Raw genomic sequence first — 14,838 nt, 5'->3', positions numbered from 1 at the left:
AGGTAAAAAAAAAAATCTGGTAATTCTTTGTTTTTACATTCATCGGGCCCCAATCAGCCCAAAACTCAAAGAGAAATTAAAAATGCTGCTGTGGAAGAGTTCGGGTCTTAGGAGGTTAATGTTAGCTCTGACTTAGCTTTCACAAAAGAAACTCTGCTGGACCTGAAGACAAAATGATCATTTCATCTTCAAAATATACAAATAAATTCAATTTCCCATTTCAAACATTTGATTGTTTTTTCTTTGCTCGTTTCAGAGGGTTTAAATTGTTTCCATTCACATTTTGTAAAACAACTTTTTTTGAAATAATCAGTAAATTATTTAAAATTGACGTCCTTTCCACATTTCTGTGACGGCGAATGCGAGTCTTATCCAAAGCCCAAACAGTCAACAATGATTGATTGTGTGAGCCGACTGAGGAGCCACGAGCTAAGAGGATTTTGACAGGCCCCATATATTAAATCCAGAGAGGCTTTTCAGTCCACGCTGTCATCATTACAGGTACAAGCCTCACTCATACTGATCTGTATAATCAATCATACTAATTCACTTTCCTGCTTTAAAAAGTAATTTTTCCATTGAAACATATTCACACATTAGCCTGTGGACGCTTTAAATGCTTCTTCTTCTTTTTTTAATGTGACAGTAGAGACGCATTGAAGCTATTCATAATTTAGGTCAGCTTTTAAACAGCAGGTCATGTGCCACAATTTAGCAGCGAGCATGTCAGATGCCTGTCATGTATTGCTTGCACTTTAAGGTCATTAAGCACTTGTAAGGCCTTCGGGGACAAGTCATTAGTGATGAATATTATACCTCCCACACACAGTGTGTTAGAGACATTGTAGTCCCCACTATACCTTTGATGAATAGCATCAACAAATCCTATTTGCCAAGTGAACACAACAACACAGAACAAAGAGGCAATAGTGCAGCTACACAGATACAGTGGGGTGAGAACTATTTAAAGTAATAAAGGCTATTATAGGGTTTGCTAGCACAGCTGGAGGAGGAAAAGGAATCTCTTTGTTGCTATGAGTGCTCAGGAAATCAAGCTGTATTGCACCCATACTGTCACTACATCCCAGCTGAGCCTTTTCCCTGACAAGACAAGATAAAAAGGATGAAGATGCACAAATGGGATAAAGGTAAAAGCTGGAAATGAGGAGTGTGTGATAATATGCACGATTCTATTTTGTTAATCCGATTCCTTAATTACTACCATCTGCTGTCTGAAGAGGAAAACAGGAAGTTTTGCATTCTGACTTGGTAATTAAAGATAAATACGCAGAAATGCATTTTCAGGTGGCATAATAGTTGATCTGCGATCGACCTATCCCCTCAGCTTCATCCTGTTACAGACTTCTCAGGCTTGTGTGGTGTGTGGAAAATACCTGTGCTATAAAACAGTCGTTATAAAAGCCTGATTGTGTTGGCTTACTGGATTTTGAGTCTATTTTATAACTTTTGTCATTTAGTTCTTGAGTTTATTTTCTTCTAGCGTTTCCAGTTTCCTGTGTAAAGAAGCCTGATGATTGAATCCAATCACAAAACAATAATAATGCATACTTCATTCATCCCCGTGGGGAAATTACTCTCTCTACATTTGACCCATTCAGTCAGTGAAGCAGTGGGCAGCCGCTAAGCAGGCGCACCGGGGAGCAGTGTGTAGGGATGGTACCTTGCTCAGGGAACCTCAGGGTAGCCGTTCAGTGGATTCGAACCCCCGACCTTCCGATCACGGGGCAACCACTCCACCTTCTGAGCTATCCCTGGCTCAGGAAGACATTATTATAGCAAGCTGGAGACACTACAGCTGGAAAGAATGATCCCTGACTCTTTCGTTGTGCGGAGAGTGGTGAAGGCAGCGGTCAGCGGTCCGAACCAATTATCCAGATGACTACTTCATACATTTACCGAAAATATTTCCACTTTATCAGCCTTCAGATCCCTGGATCCAGTTTGTTGCGTGGCAGTGAATGAAGCTGTGGAGGCACAGAAAGTTTGGGCAAAGGTGTAATTAAAGCTAATTATGGCACGGCAGAGGAGAGGGGAGAGGAGCACATTTATCTTCCCCACAAGTGAGCAGAGGCTGGGAGAGCTGAATTAGCTGCCTCGCTGCTGCCTCTCCCCTGCCACACCACTCCTCACAAGGACACTCCTCCTGGAAGACGAGGTGGGGTCAAGTGCATGTGTATCCCCCAGCATTATTCTTACAGGCAGATGGGGTCCCTTGGCCACTGGGCGCTGGGAATTGAAGCACTTTAAGCAAGCTCTGAGCCAAGCCACTCAGCCTCTGCATCATTAGACTGAGCTAAAAATACATATCCCACCCATGGTTGGGTGCAGAGGACCAGTTCACTGACTTTCCCCGATTCCTCTTTTCTTTGTTTTTGTTAGACATGAGTTCCATGAGGTTTTGACACTACACCCAATAAAGCTGCTATTAAATTGAATTATTGTTGAATATAGTACAACTTCACACTGTTGTTGCACTGTTATTAATGCTCACCCCACGGTATTAATGGACCTAAAAATCAATGCATGTTGTGGTAATGCTGCAGTGACATGTGCTGCGAGGCATTCACTCGATCCACATTTATGGAACATAAAGCTGCAAATATTAAAGTTTTTTAAAAATATATTATCTGATTAATTATCTGCAATAAAACATGCATTACTACTTAAATACTGATTTTCAGTTGGCAGACAGTGAAAACATCTTCAGCCACCTTTCTGCATCTAAATATAAATATAACTGTGCTCCTAGGTTATGTTGGTGAGGGTATTATTCACCTGGTATGTCTCCATGCAAGCAGAAGACTTTAAAAGAGCAAAGCATGTTCCAGCAGCCATTGTAAATCTCAGCCTGATGCTTGACTGCTTTTCATGAATGACACTGAACAACCTGAGTGAAGTGACCTGAACTGAATAGATTTATTCCTGCCAAATGGTGCACAACCTGGATGTTGAATAACTCCATGTTTTCTTTCTTTATTACAATATAAATGCAAAACACGACACCAACATAATGAATAAGCTTCAGAACCTTTACTAAAGCGCACGTATTGCTTTGACAGCTTATTGGGGCAACACCGTGAGCGCTGGAGACTCGGGACACGCATAATCTCGTGGCCCCACACATGCAAGTAATTGTGTGATTGCAAAGGCTGGGGTGACTAACAACTCAGTGCTGAGAAGCAGCTTTCCAGGGTAAATATTGACTTTAAATGTCGAAAATATGCTGTGCTTATTTAGTCTTTTATTATTCATTGCCGCTGCTGTAAGGTCAGACACCACCTGCAGTGCTGGTTGGGTGGAGTTAGTTGGCCACAGGTGTCCTTGAAGCAAGAGTTCATACTTTATGAGAACATTGTAGCTAACGTATCTGTCCTGAAGGAGGGGGATAAATAATGAATTATTTAAAATTACTAAATAATTTGGATGAAATAAAGATACAGTCGCTAAACGAATAATAAAAAATTGAGTTGCTGCTTCTCTTCTCCATAAAATCAATTGTGTGGCTTTGTCTTTAGCTTGGTGGGCGTTAACGACCACAGGCTGCTGTTCAATTTAGTATTTAAGCAATTATGCTAATGAATGCATATTTTACCATTTAATGATAAAGCCGAGGTTCATGAAGTAATGACCGGACACTTTCTTCTAGTATTCATCACCACTTCCTACTTGAACCGTTCACCTGACGCGCATTTGCAATTATTTTGTCACGCATGTACAATAAAAACATTAAAAACGCGCCGGTTGCAAATCATAATTAAGTTCGGAAATAACAAGACTGTACAAAGTGGCTCCAGCACATTTGACTTGCAGCTAAGTTAGTAGCCGTACTGTATCTTTACCGTTACTCGCAGAACAAACGTCCACGGACAGCACTATTTGCGCCGAGGAGGAAGCGTGCAGCCTGTAAAGCGGCACTGCGGCATCGCCGTATCACTGCGCCCCGGTCTCCCTTCTCCGGGATCCTGAAGCTCGGATCTGGGGAGAGGAGGAGGAGATACCCTATGGTTTTCCTTCGCGGGATTTATTTTGCCAGCTCCAAACCTTCTTGTGCTTTATCTTTATTTTTTCTTTAGTGACTGAAGGCCTTCAACTTGTCCGGACGGTCCCTCCCCACTCGCAAGGGTTTGCAATTCTTGGTTTTGCATGACGTGTCTTGGAGCAAAAGGAAAAAAAAGAAGAGAGAGAGAGAGAGAGAGAGAGGCTTGCTTTTGTTGTGTGTCTTATAGTAGAAAATGAAGCTTGGAGAGCCGGAGCAGGAGGCAGTGCCAGTCCGCTGCTGCTGCTGTGGGCTGGACTGGATTACAGAGCCTGAGATCTTTACTGACAGCACAGGCAGACAAAAAGGGACTGTGAGCTGAGACAAGAGAAAGAGTCTTTGCTGAACTGGAAAAGCCAGGGCGAGTGCTAGGACACAGTTTGTGTGTGTGTGTGTGTGTGTGTGTGTGTTTAAATAAGCGATATTTTGGGAGCTATTTGCACAGTGTCTGTGTGCCATTAGATGAGTATTGGCATGGGGCATCAGGTTAAAGGCACAGGTACTTAAAAAAGGCTTAGAAGCATTATCACGGTAAAGGTGCATTTGCCTTCTTGGGGGTGTTGTTAGAAGACTGGACATGTACTGTGAAATGAATAGCTGTAAATGGTTGATGCACACTTAATTGTTGGCATGCAGGCTTGTTAGTGCCTTTGTTGTGTATGCCTTTGATCAAGCCCCCCAAAATGGTTGTGACTGTGCATGCTTAAAACATTTGTCACTTTGCAGGGTCGAGCAGAGCATACATGCTGCAGAATCCAGATGAGCTCACTACATGACAGCCCGTGTCCAAGGAGACACTGTAAAGTTGAAGATGGTGGTTGACTGTGACAGATTGGTTTTTGGTTTGGGTGGTGATGCAGAAAAGGGTTCATTCCTCTGTGCTTGAAACGTCCACCTGGATTCTGGAGGCTTAGTAAAAGCCTGCAGTTAGTTCGGTCTGAAGCAGTTTTCTTCAACATACGAATACCATTTCTGTGATGTAATGGATGGGAATTATTATTCTGGACACACTGAGAAGCCATATGTGTTTTGGACTACGATGCCAGAGTGACTTTCTGTGGCTTTAGGCCTAGTCTGCTGGGCTGCTCCTGAGAATGATGTAGAATAGCACTGCAAGCTGTTGAATGTTGCATCCTCATATTATAAAGCAGCCAGATGCCTTCAGTGTCAGTGAAGGCAGGTTCTGCTAAGCTCTGCAGCCAAACACAGGATAACCTTAATAAAGGGTCGTGGCATTTGTTTAGAGTGTGTAAAACCTCAAACGCGTGTCTCTGTTCAATTAGACCTACTTTTAATTTGTGAAAGGAGAAGTGTAGTCATGTCTGTGTGCCAAGGGGATGTTTTGAAAGAAATGAATGGTGAACTGAAACAGGTTGTCAGGGGGAATCTGTTAATTTCAGCAATTCATTTATGGATGTCTACAAGTCAAAGCTATATTATTCAAGCGCAGCTCCCAAATATTGACTCGTCTAATTTGTCTTTTATGTCTGTTTATGCTGCAACTTTATTATTAGTGATGTTGCACAGTGAAAGTGAATGAAATGTCATTTCTGATGCATGTGAGTGTGTGCCAAAATGTTGATCATTTGCATTAAAACTAATGTAGTGAGCAGACAAATAGAGTATATTGTTCACCTTGTCAGTTTAATTATTGTAGCAGGAATAGTGCTGAAGCGCTGTCACAGAGTTTACATTTGTAGCTGTCACCAGGCCAAAAATAATCCCAGGAAACTTAAGCCATCGTGTAGCAAAATAACACTGGTGTTATATAATTTACACAAGGAGCTCAATCATTTAAAAACACAGTTTATGTTAGAAAACTTGGCAAAAGCTTTTGCGACACCAGTAAAAGAGCACTTACAACACATAATCATCTCATCTCGGGGCTTAATGACCTGGCAGTGTAAAAAGCACTGTATACTCAGCAGATGCAACTAATAAAACATTCATCTTGCATTATGCACCAAGCCAAGAACCTTCTGTTGTAGCATGCAGCACCTATCGGAAAATGGCTCATTAGCTCCAATGCACTGTTGAACTTGCTGAGTGAACATGTTGCAAATGCATGCACTCTCTCTCTCTGTCCATCTTTATTTTGCAGGAGCGTGAGTTTGCTGACCTTGGGTAAGAGCAGTTCCTGGAGAAGAAAGATGTGGCGGCACCTGCTCATCTCATCACGGCGGGGCACGTTCACTGAGCAGACATTTGCTTTAACTTGAAAAGTCCTTCCCCTGGCAAAATCGACAGCTTGGCGATAACGTGTTTAATAGATCATTTTACACCTCCGCTGTAGGATTTGATGGACTGCCTTTGGGGATCTTTTCGTGAAGCCTAGCTGGGTTCACGGAGTCAGTGCGCTTTTGAGTTTCCCATAAAAGGCTTCATCTGTTGGATATTATGATTACCTTGGATCTATCCCACTGATAACATTCTCTTGGATATTGTGGAGATTCTCCTCAAGGGGGTCTTTGCCCAAGTGGAGGTTTAGCAGTGCCGCGTTGGGCCCTCGAAGGCTTTGATTCCCGGTTAACAGGAGGGTTTATTTGGATGCTTCCAATGAAGGACATGGATGGCCCTCGATCTAGTGGTCTCCGGAAGAAGAGGAAGTCGAGGTCCGAGAGGGATCGGGAGAGGAGATCAAATGGGATACAGAACAACCACGTGAAGGGCTCCGTGTTTCGCTTCTCCTCTGACTCAGAGCGGGAGGGTGACAGGGAGCCCTCGTCGTCCCGACCTCGACCTCCACGAAGAAAGCGGAAGGAGTCTACTTCTGCCGAAGAGGACATCATTGACGGCTTTTCCATCACAGGGTTCGTGACCCTCGAGGCCCTGGAGGTGAGTTCTGTACCACGGAGTGGGAGGGGACTTGTTTGCACTTACACATTAAACTCGAGCTGTCAGACGGTGTGTTCTGCTGAATGGATCGGTCAGGTACTTTTGTTTTTAGCTCCTACCTGTGTGTTTGGCTGTGGTGTGAGCTGGTGTTCAGCAGATGCAGGCTGATGTTGTCTGGATGAGTTTTCTTGCAAAGCCTCACACCAGATGAAGTATGTTGAGCTATGGTTGTAGAAGCTGTTGTGCCTTTGTGCGCTTTGGCACGAGAGAGCAATTTGATCCATGTTACAACAGTTTATTCACTGGTGGTAATTTATTATGTGCTGGCTATCCATTTTCCTTGGCTGACCTCCAGTGATATAGTTCTACATTATGACTTGCATGAGCAAGCATTTTATATAGAGCCTAACTGCTACATTTTTCTGTAGTGGCAAGTTACACAATTGTGTGACAAACCTCTGCAGTTGTGGAAATATTCTGCCCTAGGTGTTGCCATTTGTCCATGTCAGTTTTTAGCTATCGCGGAGTCTATTTTGTCGTGACTGTCGTGACTGTAGAATAAGGACAGCGATTGACACGAAGAAGCGTCATGAGGAAACAAACGGCAACAGGAAGTACAGACGTGTCTACATATTCGACCCAAAGACATTTGAGCAGATAGGGTTGCTACATTAACGGGTGGTTATTCTACATCCAGCATTACTGATCTACATTATTAACTTCATTATCTGTCCTCCCAAGGTTCGAGGGTATAAGTTTGACACTAAGGTATGCAGTGCGGTGCTAATCTCTCGTTCACTAGTTTGGTCCATATCAAGGATATAAAGAGTCGTACTTGTCCTCATTGTATCCTTTTGTTAGACAGAGCCACACTTTTCGCAGTTCAAGAGTTGCTTACGGTCATGTTTTTATTCCTCTTTATTCAGAGTGCATTTTGAACTGCAGCACACTTGTTGCCAAACGCAGTAATCTGATTGGTCAGATGTGTTTGTTCAGAACTAAGAAATCTGATTAAACAAGAAAAAAAACCAAAAAACTGAGCTTGGTTTGAAAAAATAAATGTTGTAAATTTGTCTGTGTGAGTTGCTGCATTTAAAATAGATTCGTCTGCAAATGATTTTTAATGCACAGAAAAATCACACGCATGTTACACATCTGTTACACATCTGTTACACATCTGTTACACATCTGTTACACATCTGTTACACATCTGTTACACACGTTTGATCTGTAACTGCTCCTTAAACATCTTTAATAATTTGAACAAGATCTTAAAAATCTTTTTATTTTTTTCAGCAAAAAATAAAAAAATAAAATAAAAGCATAATTTCATTAGCAGGAAGTTAATCTGTTGATATAATCTGTGGCTGATTTTTAAAATAAAAGCCTGAAATAACTACCAGAGTAGACCAGAACGCTTTAAAATCATCACATCATGTAATTACTTACTGGATATTATCAGTGCTGCTTTAATGCTGTTAAGTTATACAATAAAAAAAAAAAATAGAGTTAATTTTTGATGCTCATAGATATCTCAGATTTTCAAAACAAACTTGTATAATTGAGGATTTTTATCTTCAAGTCTTCAAGTTGTCACATTTTCAAATTTAAATTTGGTTCTTAATTAGTCAAACTAAATAGCTAATAATAAAAATTCCCCTTTTCCTTCAGTGTTTTCTGCCAACCTGCAGTTTACTGAAGGTTTCGTTGTACTTTAACGTTTGATTATAACAGATTTATTATCCGCAGCCTCGTCCTGGTGCCTTACGAGAGCCGTTTGCGTAGTTTGTTCATTTATCAGTCTGTTACTGAATTTTAAACAGAATAATGAATGAAAATATTTAAGTGTCATTAAATTAATATTGAGTCACAGCGATCTAGAAAAATCTTGTCAGAGTGGTTTACTCAGTAATAAATATGCTCTTCAAGTAAGAGTAGCAGGAAAAACTAATTATACTTGGTTTGTGTGCCAATTCTGACACACACACACACACACACACACACTTGCTTGATTCAGCATCATCTAGCAGACAGAATAGATGGCACTATTGAAGTATGCTATAATACTATAATACTTCCACTTCTTGGAGAGCATTAAGTGCAGAGCTTTGTTGAAATGAGCCTCAGATGTAATAGTTCAGATGCTGTGAAGTGGGAGAGGTTTATCTTTCTCCTCGGCACTGACTGGATGTAATAACATTTCTTTCACTCTTTGTCCGAGTGTGTTCAGTTCAAAATGTTTGCACGTGTGTTTCATCGGTCTGCTAATTTGTCCCCAACTCATCAGTTAATTTTTAGATCTCTAAAATGTTTTTTTGTTTTTTTTTTAATTAAAAAAATGCTAATCTCAGGTTAAAGAATGAATGTAGCGAATATATTATTGAACTGATTGATTAATTGAACACCTCAGGCTGACTGGAGCTGAAGTTTAGTGATTCAGATGTTGAGAAGTTCTGAAACAAGATTTCACTCTATTTTCTACGTCTTGATTCCCCATCACACACACACACACACACACACACACACACACACACACACACACACACAGCTGCTGACTTTAAATTATGACTGAGAGGAATGAAGGAGGTTTTGATGGACTCGGGTTTGTAAGTCTTCCAGGAGAAACTGCAGCGTGTTTCGTTTCGAATGATTGCCATTTCCTGAGGAATGCTTTGATGTGATAAATGCTGCTGGTGAGACTCCTTACAGCTTCTCGCATATGGATAAGACTACTTAGGAAGGATTTTCATGGCAGTAGACATGGTTTTCATTTTCATATGAATAATTAGGCAACATTTCAATCTTAGTGAGAATCTCTGATTTCTCCGTCTCTGTGTTACTTTATCCCCCTTTATTGTTTATTATTGTTTTTTATTAATTTCACACTAGTGACCCCAGTTTGCTTTGTTTGGACCACATAATATTTCGAGCACACGTATATCACAGTCTGGGTAAAGTTAAATTCTGATGAGGTCAGAGCCCTGGAGGTAGATGCCAGTGCGCTCCATCTGTCACCGCGGTGCTGGAGACACACACTGCTCCCAGGCCTGCTTTCAGTGTGCATGCTGATAGCCTAGCTTTAGGAGCTAAGGCTTCATTGATGAGGCTCCTGAGACCTTCAGCTACCAAGTAGCTTTTGGTAGCTGTTGTACAGTATGTGGTTGTCACAGTTCCTTTGTTGTTTGTCGGTGCTCTTCAGTTCGTGTTCGTTGGTACTGTTGTTAAAGGAAGTAGCTGCTGCTTGAAGAAACCTCCCAGCCTTCACCTGCATCAGCTCGTAATGTAACAGGAATGGAGGATGGGCGATATGACCTCAAAATAATATCATCGTATTTCTATAAAACTTGTGATCATATTTCTGATGATATAAGGAAACGATCCAGTGAGTTACTGTCACTGATGACAGACGACATAATTCAATGTGTGAATCTATTAGCATGAGGTGCTAGCAGCACTATAATGCAATAGCAGAGACACAGCATGCGTCAAGTCTAAGCCCAAATGTAACTTTGGTATTTTTCCTGAAAATTGTCAGTAAAAGTATAACGAGACTGCTCAACACTGTAGTTTAACAGCAAGTAAAGTTCCTGAACCTTGTAACTGTTCAGGAGTTGTTACATAAAAACATTAAAATGAAATGTATTTTTGCATGGGGTGTATCTTGCATTAAGCTTTTTAACCAGCTGCTCAAAGCCCTGTAGTTTTACCATTGAACCACATCAGTAATTTCCATCCACCGTCAGCTCTTCCTGTCTTATGGAGTACAGCTCGCCGTTCTCGGTGGAGCCATTTGTGAACATTTGGGTCAGGCGTCACCAGCTGCAAATATCTCTTCCTTCGTAGTCTGGATGGACAGTGAAAGTTTGTTGTTTCCACCTTTCATGGAAAGTTTTCCTGCATATTTTGCAGTCTTGCAAAATATGCAAGGAAAGCAAGGAACGCACAGGCTGTTACACGTGGGTGTGCGTTCCTTATTGTTGTGTGCATCAAGCAGTGTAAATTCATGGGAATGACACTTTTACATCATTTACACTGATATTATTGCAGATGCACTGCGGCAACAGTAGTTTGTGCACATGTAGGATGTAAGGAATACTTGTGCAGTACTCGTACATGTTCATTACTGTGCAAACCTCTGCTGGTTTAAGGGATGTAGAAAACATCGTGGTCACAATCTCGTAAATGGTTTGTGCAAAAAAAAAATTGAATTGAAAATGTGAACACAAAACAAGGCTACACGTTTACTATTAGCAGTTCTTTATGAGCAGAAGGCTGTTTGTAGTCAAGCGTTAGCCCGAAGGCATGGTGATATTGCTTTATTGAGTGTAGAAACACTATGTGCTTTCTGCCCTCTGCGTGCAATCGTAGTTCATGGATAGCAGATCTAATGCAGTGATACGAAGCAGCTATTCAGTTATTATGACTGTTAGTGTAATAATGTAGAGCTAAGGCACTTCCAAAGCATGCTACAGTATCCAGTGTGACACTGACCATTTGCAACGGTTATTTCCTTGTAATGTGTGTTTTTTCGGTCTCATACAGCACAAACACAACCTGCTACAAGGACAGAGAAGCGCTTCCTCGTTGCACTGAGATCAAAGTACGTAGCAGAAGCTGTCTGAAGGATTTGGTTTAGAGGCCGATTTCTGTTGAGAGAAGCCTGAGCAGCAACTTATTATAGCATTTGAAGAAATGACTAAATTATTGAGTGCCTTGTCCTCCACAAACCTTTGCTGTCTTGCACCCATTTCAGTTGAAAGGGGTCCGTAACCTCGGCGTGCCCCCGCTGACCAGAACCGATTTAAAAACGTTGCCTTAGTTAACCCGTTGCTCCGTTCTTTCCCCATAATTGCTGCTCTGTGATGTCTTTATGTTTGCATTACATTTCAATTTCAATTCAATCTTTATTGGCAGACTTCATGTCCATAAAAAACAAGACAGAAACACACACACAACCCCCCCCCCCCCCCCCCCCCCAACACAAGGTATAAATCTTAAATATATATATATATATATATACACACACACACACACACACACACACACTAGGGGTGCAACGATATTCGTATCGATATTGAACCGTTCGATACAGTGCTTTCGGTTCGGTACGCATATGTATCGAACAATACAACATTTGTAATTTATTTTATCAACTTTCCTTCTGACGATGCTGTCTGTGTTGAGCGCTCAGTGAATCTGTGTTCGACTACTCCGCCTAGGCTGCACTGTCGAGCGCAGATCCACTGAGCGCTCAACACAGACAGCATAGACAGAAGGAAGAGTGCAGGGCACCTCCCCCACCCTCATTCAGATCTGGCGTTTGGAATTATTTTGGTTTTCATGTGACGTATGACCCTGAAGGTAAGCGCGTCATGGACTAAGGTAAAAGAGTATGTTGGATGTGCCACGCAATGCTCAATTACATGGGTGGGAACTAGTGTGTTAGCGCAGTTAGCTCGTTAACGTGTTGGCCGTCTAGCCCCATGCACGGAGCGATCGGCGGTAGCTCGTTAACGGAGATTTGCCGTGTTGTGGCGTTAAGGTCATTTCAACGAGATTAACCTGAAAGCACTAGTGGGAACACAACGAATATGACTGCACATTTACACCGACATCATCCTAGTGCAAAGACAAAAACAACAAGCATGCTACTAACTTTAGCCGAGTCATTTAGACAGCTGTTAGCACTTGATTCTCCTTATGCTGCTGAGAATATAGCCCAGAAGAAGCGGATAGTATAGCTTTTATTTTGGAAAGAGACATTTCTCTAGCTAGCCCGACGTCCCGGGGCTAGCGATTTTTTTCAGTCGGGCTACCAAAATCTATCTCTTCCCTGCCCGTCGGGCTATTGTAGGAAAAATATATGTCAATGCTTTTGCATTCTTTTGGAAATGTAGCTGGGTAATTATGTCATTGGCATCGGTGAGCCACTGTCAATATGTGACATATTGAAGTCGCGTTTGAATTTGCGCTTGTTTTTTTTGCTTTCACTTTGCAATCGTGCGAACTGTGTGTAGAGAGCGACAGCACTGATCTGTGAGTGATGATAATTTGCGCACCAATTCCTCTGACATCGTCTTATTAATCGTTAGCTTACTATGCAAACATGACAAGTGAAATCTCCCGCAGCTTAAACATGTGAGAGGTTGATCGTGCAGAGAATCGCTGAGCTTATGTGAGTGAGTGTGTAAAAGCATTTCAGTTCTGCTGAGCCAAATAAGACAGGTCAGGGTGAAGAAGTGACAGCCAAAGAAAAGCTTACCACAAAACGGAGAAGTTATGACAAATCAGACTATAAGGCAAAAAGAAAGTGCAGCTTTATGGTTTCATGGACAAAAGAATTTCTGTGGCTGCAATATGACGAGCTAAATAACCAGGGCTGCACATAAGTGGTCCGCAGGTGCGCATTCGCTGTCAAAATAAAAAACACGCACAAGGGTTAGGGTTAAATTCAAAAACTGTACTTTTGAGTTAAAATATATATTTATAATTTTAATAAATGACAAATTAAAAAGGCATGAACATTTTTTTGTATCGAAAAAATATCGAACCGTGACACCAAAGTATCGAACAGAACCGTGAATTTTGTGTATCGTTGCACCCCTAATATATACACATACATACATACACATGCATATGTGCGAGCATGCACACATATAAGCATATAAAGCATTAGTAAAAATATAAAACCATAATATACATAAAACACAATTACTTAAAAGAAATCAATAAATACACAAACACTTCAACCAGTGCTTTCTCAGACTGGATGAGTAACGGGAACCACTCACTGTCGGATCTGTAAGTGCTAAAATTATGCCGTTACTCGAACCATCCAGTCGTTCTCTAAAATTGAACATTAACTTTCTTAAAAGTGCATGCACACGTGCACAGAAAAGTTCCCCTTACCATTTGTCTCTGTCTGTAGTAAAGACTGTATCAGTGCCATCACCATTGTAACCTCTTTCACTATTGTCCAAGGTTATGCCTGAAGGCTCGTTCTGCCCAATAACACCTGATCTCCTTACAAAGGAGGTTAACAGCAGTCTATTACATGACTGACTGCCCATGATAATACAGTGAACAGCATAAAAGCAGCTCTGTGTAAACGAGTACATTTGTCTGTTCGACTTTGATTCTCACTCTGGAAAGACGTCTTCATTCACAGCACCCTGCAGGTTTCTTGTTCCTCTAAATCATTTTCCTCTCTAACTTCATTTGTTACACACTTTAAAAAGCAGAAGAAAACACATTGGCCTAATGCACACACACTGCATCGAACGGACCGAGCGTATAAATGGATTACAAAGCACATAGGTGAGATGGGGAGAGGAGCCTAGCGTTGGTAAGGACGTGCAGAGCTGACACAAGCATTTTGCGTCAGCATAGACGGCCTCTTTCTGTGACTTGGAGGAAGTTTGAAAAAACTGTGTGGGTGTGGGAGGGTAAAGCAGGGGGTCTTTGTATATTTATGACACTTTTTGTCACATTTGTACTAAATACTGTTGTAATGAATGTGAATTATGAGACTGAAGTGGTAGCTCTCTAAAAGTCTGGGAGCACCGAAGGGTCTTGATATTTTTCTTCATTTGAAATTTTGTCCCTATTCCCTTTGGAGCGAGCGCCATTTAATTAGACTATCCTGCTTTTTTTGTGCTGAATAAAACTGCTTACAAATGGTTTGATCCTGTGCTGCTGTGAGAGCAAATCTAACATCTTTGTAAGAATTATTAATAAGAAAAATCTGAGAATGAATAATTTAACCCAGCAAATGTGGATGTGGAACATCTGGATCTCTAAAGGATCTGGTGGGTACGATTTACCAAAAGCTTTAGATGAAGCTGTTGTGGGCATGTTGTTACTCTGAAGTGGAAATGACTCCACTTGAATTCTTTAAACAAATCTGGCGACTTTTTTAGCTGCCCCATTTCTGCGAACACTAAACA

At 41.3% G+C, this 14,838-nt stretch overlaps 1 protein-coding gene across 2 annotated transcripts in view; it reads left to right on the top strand.

Annotated features, from left to right (window-relative positions):
* The first annotated feature begins 3,931 nt into the window (after positions 1-3,931).
* The window catches only part of auts2a (activator of transcription and developmental regulator AUTS2 a), a 351,431-nt gene continuing 340,524 nt past the window's right edge, over positions 3,932-14,838 (top strand). For both annotated transcript variants that reach the window (XM_082549595.1, XM_082549594.1), the window contains exons 1-2: positions 3,932-4,143; positions 6,159-6,892. In XM_082549595.1, the coding sequence (XP_082405721.1) occupies positions 6,605-6,892 (288 nt within the window). In that variant the 5' untranslated portion in view covers positions 3,932-4,143; positions 6,159-6,604. The remainder of the gene's footprint in view (positions 4,144-6,158; positions 6,893-14,838) is intronic.

The sequence above is a fragment of the Aulonocara stuartgranti genome, assembly GCF_965226115.1.
Source record: "Aulonocara stuartgranti genome assembly, chromosome: 10".
Classification (NCBI taxonomy): domain Eukaryota; kingdom Metazoa; phylum Chordata; class Actinopteri; order Cichliformes; family Cichlidae; genus Aulonocara; species Aulonocara stuartgranti.
This window is presented reverse-complemented; position numbering and strand designations above follow the sequence as displayed.